Source organism: Gekko japonicus, unplaced genomic scaffold, assembly GCF_001447785.1.
Source record: "Gekko japonicus isolate JY-2015 unplaced genomic scaffold, Gekko_japonicus_V1.1 scaffold1442, whole genome shotgun sequence".
NCBI lineage: Eukaryota > Metazoa > Chordata > Lepidosauria > Squamata > Gekkonidae > Gekko > Gekko japonicus.
This window is the reverse complement of record NW_015163646.1, coordinates 360,089-364,751: the sequence shown is the minus strand read 5'-3', so window position 1 is coordinate 364,751 and position 4,663 is coordinate 360,089. Positions and strand designations below refer to the sequence as shown.

Below are 4,663 nucleotides of genomic sequence, written 5' to 3'. Positions count from 1 at the left end.
CCCAGTGAGGTTTTTGAGGTAAGATGTGTTCAGGGTTGGTTTGCCACGGCTTGCTTCTGGGTCACTACCCTGGACTTCCTTGGTGATCTCTCATTCAAATACTAACCAGGGCCGAACCTGCTTAGCTTCCGAGATCCGACAAGATCCAAGCCTGGACCACCCAAGTCACGGCTAGTCTGCAGTAGCGGAACAAAAGTCAAGTCCAGTAGCACCTTAAAAGGCCCACAACATTTCCCAGGATATAAGCTTGTATGAATCGAAACTCACTTCATGGGAAGTGACAATGGAGAGAGCTTTGACTCACACAAGCTTCTGCCCTGGAAAAGAAAGATCACATTTGAGTTCAGTACCACCTCAGTGCTCCTTTGTTTTAACAGACAGCCGTTCTGCCATTTGGGCTTCACTGCTTTAATTGGTTGTCTTTTCCTTTTGCAATATGCTTGCGCTGGTCTAACAGAGGCACTTGCTGCTGCTTTTCTGGCAGGCACACACGAGAGGGCCTTTTCAGCAGTGGCCCCACAACAACGGAATAACCTCCCCAGGGAGGTGCACCTGACCTCTCGCTTCCGATCTTCAGGAGGCAGCCGAAGGCAGTTTTACTTAGGATTGCATTTGCCTAAGTCAGCTTTTATTTATTGGCAGTCTTAGCTGGAAACTGTTAATTAGTGGTCTTTCATGTGTGTGGTTTTTTTTAAAAATAGTTGACTGTATCTTCAGGAGGCAGCCGAAGACAGTTTTACTTAGGACTGCATTTGCCTAATTCAGCTTTTATTTATTGGCAGTCTTAACTGGAAATTGTTAATTAGTGGTCTTTCCTGTGTGTGTGGTTTTTTTTAATAGTTGACTGTTTTATTTATTTTGCAGTCCGCCTTGAGTTCCACAAGGCAGAAGGGTGGCTAATACATGTTTTAAATAACATTGGTAGGTTTTGGTTGGATGGGGAGGTTTTACTGCATTCTATAAGTGATATGATTACTCTGCAAACCCCTACACCTTTAGTGGGCAAAGAGGCAGTCTTGGACCCTGCTGGATAAGTGGGTGGCAGCTGTGGCCAGGAGTGCCTTTTACCAGCTTCAGTAAGCCAGCTGCAGTCGTTTCCTGGGCAGAAAAGATTGGCTACTGTGGTGCATGCCCTGATTGCATCTAGACTAGACTACTGCAATGTACTCTATGTGGGGCTGCCCTTGAGGAGTGTTTGGAATAGGGTTGCCGATCCCCAGATGGGGGGGGGGATGGATCCCCTGGTTTGCAGCCCCTCACCCCACTTCAGGGCTATCAGAAAGCGGGGGGGGGGATGGCTGCTGGGCGCTCCATATACGCCTCGCAGAGCGTTACGCTCTGAGAGTCAACATCTCCTGGTGATCCCTGGCCCAAAGGACATCCGCCTAGCCTCGATCGGGGCCAGGGCTTTTTCCCGCCCTGTCCCCCACCTGGTGGAACATGCTCCCTATTGAGACCAGGGCCCTGCGGGATCTTATTCAATTCCGCAGGGCTTGCGAGACGGAGCTGTTCCGCCAGGTTTTTGGCTTAGGCAGCGGGCGTCCACACATGGCCCCCCGAGGTTGCTGTCTCCCACCCATTGATAACCAGCCATACTCAGTTACATCAATGGGCTGGACTCTCCATACAGCAAACTATGATTATTGATTTTATATGCTTATAATGTGTTTTAAAAAGTTATTGTATTTATGCAAATATTATAACCTCCCCTGAGCCCATTTACAGGATGGGCGGGATATAAATGCGAAAAATAAAAATGAAATAAATGAAATAAATGATATCCTACAGAGACCGGTCCCCATAGGGTATAATGGAGAACTAATCTGTGGGTATCTGGGGCTCTGGGCCCCCCTGTTTTTTGAGGTAGAGGCACCACATTTTCAGCATAGCTGCTGGTGCCTCTCTTCAAAAACCTCCACAAGTTTCAAAAAGATTGGACTGGGGGTTCAATTCTATGAGCCCCAAAAGAAGGTGCCCCCACCCTCCATTATTTCCAATGGAGGGAAAGCATTTAAGAGGAATATGGTCCCTTTAAATGCGACTCGCTTTGGAGTTCAATCGCACTTCTTCCCTTCCCCTCTCCCAGAGGCTCCTGGTAAGTCCCCCACTGGCTTGTCGGCCTCACCTGGCAACCCTACTTTGGCAACATCAATTGCCACAGAATGCTGCCGCCAGGATGCTGACTGGAGTGGGCTGTAGGGACCATTATCACTCTAGTCTTGGCCTACCTACAGTGGCTCCCGATTTGTTTTTGGCTACAATTCAAGGTGCTGGTGCTGACCTTTAAAGCCCTACACGGCTTTGGACAGGTGTAAGGTGTGAATCTATCCAATCACTGCAGTTGCGTTCTGAGGCCCTGCTTTGGGTGCCCACACCTTCTGAGATTTGGTGGGTGCCAACCTGGGAGAAGCCCTTCCAGTCATGGCACCAAAGCTCTGGAACTCCCCCCCACCCACCCCCAGAGTTTCGTCTGTCTCCTCCTGTTGCCAGCGGGTGACGGCTTTTTTCTTTCCTCTGATGGTCCCTAAGTGACCCTTCCTTCCTGCCCAACGTTTTAAAATTGTCGTCTTTGCATATATTTTAGCTCTGTTTTTAACTGTATCACCGATCTGGAAGGGGCTGGTTTTAATATGTGATTTTATTGTGTTAGTTTTAATTTGTTGGCTGCTTCAGTGTGGCCCTTGCGAGGGCAGAAAGTGGGATACACATTTTGTAAAAAAATAATAATACAAATACGTTTTATAAAAAAATAATAATACTGCCTTGAACAGCTGCCTCTTGGGAACTGTTCGCACCTTTATTAGGAAAAGGATTGAGAATAAAACGGCCAATACTCTAACGCCCCTGTACAGAGCTATACTGCAGCCTCATTTGGAATACGGTCCACAGTTTTGGTCACCGTATCGCAAAAGAGACACTGCAGGGTTGGAAAAGGTACAGAGGAGGACAACCAGGATGATTCGGGGGTTGGAGCCCCTGCCCTGTGAGGAAAGGCTGGAGAGTCTGCTGGGACTTTTCAGTTCAGAAAACAGACAACTAAAGGGAGACATGACAGAGGTTCCTAAAATGATGCATGGGGTGGGGAGAGTTGACAAAGGAATTCTTCTCCCTCTCCCAAAATACTAGAACCCAAGAGCATCCAATGAAACTGATGGGCAGTAGGTTAAGGACGGGCAAAAGGAAAGACTACTTTACACAGGGAGGGATTAAAATGTGGAATTTGCTCCAGAAGATGTAGTGATGGCCACAGGAATAATCAGCTTTACAAGGGAATTAAGACAGATTCATGGAAGATACGTCTATCAATGGCTACTAGCCACGGTGACTGAGGGGAACCTCCGCATTCAGAGGCACTAATCCTCTGCAGCCCAGAGCCAGGAGGCAACATCAGGGAAAGGCCTCGGCCTCTATGCCCTCCAGAGGAAATGGCTGGCCACTGTGTGAGACAGGATGCGGGACCAGATGGACCACCTGGCTGATCCAGCAGGGCTCTTATGTTCAACTTGTTGCAAAGGAAGCCCTCCTTGCCTGAGCTGCTGCCCTTTACCGCCTTCCACAGAAACGTTCCGTAAAGAAGAATATAAGCCAACTTCATTGTGCAGTGGGGTCTGGGGAAGAGAACCAAAAACGTGCCATGCCACCTACTCCAAAAACCCAGCTAGAGGACTGGTGCGTCCAGCCCCAGGAGGCACCTCCCTGCTTACTTACCCGTGTGCTTGAAAGACTGGAAACTTCTTATCCGGGACGCTGTCCAACATCTCCTGCATGCCACATACGCAGTACTCCATCACCATATACGTGAGAGGCAGAATTAAGGAATCTCGCGAGTCAGGCTGAAGATCCAGCGTCGTGCCACCCCCCTAGGAGACCTGGGATCGCAAGGTCTCTGCTTGGCATCTCCTGCGATGCAGCCGCCAAAGGGGAACACAGCAGAGATGGCGATGCAGTGCCAGCCGTCCCCGAAATTCTGCGGCAAAGTGCCCCAAACGCCACGACTTGCGTAAATGACACAAACATGCACCAACCTGCCTATTTGCTTACTTGGGTCATGGCAGGGGTGGGAGCGATGAACGGCACTTAAACCCCTGCCCGGAGGTCCCTGGGATTTCTACTCAGCGGCACATGCACACACAGGCTTTTAAGGTTATCAAGGATTCCCCCCCCCCCCCGGTGTCTTTCCCCATGGATCTTCACTGCCTTAAGGCTAATGGGTTCGAAACAGTTCAAGATGGGGAGCCGTGTTAGTCTGTCTGTAGCAGGAGAAAGGAGCAAGAGTCCAGCAGCACCTGAAAGACTAACACCGCTTGTGGCAGGGTAGGAGCTTTTGTGAGTCACGGCTCACTTCTTCAGATACAAAATATTCTGCTGTATCTGAAAAAGTGAGCGGCAGCTTTTGAGAGGCAAACATCTCCAGGTTGTGACCTCTATGCTAGTGTGGAACTACAGCATGGAGTCTGGCTACACTTTGCACTTAACAGAAATGAAAACACGAGTTCCGTGTGAGGACAACACAACATTCTCCAAAAGGAGCTGCACGCTGTCTTGCTGGCTCCAGCTCTTGAAAAGGAACTGTGTCACGACACAGCAGACTATGCAGCATTGGGGGGGGGGGCTGGAAAAAGGGGGGGGAAGCGGGGCGGTTTGCCCCGGGGGAAACAAACCG

General features: G+C 49.6%; 1 protein-coding gene across 1 annotated transcript in view; it reads right to left on the bottom strand.

The window, feature by feature from the left end:
• STK11 (serine/threonine kinase 11) overlaps positions 1-4,663 on the bottom strand; it is an 88,597-nt gene that overhangs the window by 56,391 nt on the left and 27,543 nt on the right. The window contains exons 3-4 of the mRNA XM_015407636.1: positions 3,709-3,798; positions 305-317 (exon numbers count right to left, since the gene is read on the bottom strand). Of these exons, the coding sequence (XP_015263122.1) occupies positions 305-317; positions 3,709-3,798 (103 nt within the window). The remainder of the gene's footprint in view (positions 1-304; positions 318-3,708; positions 3,799-4,663) is intronic.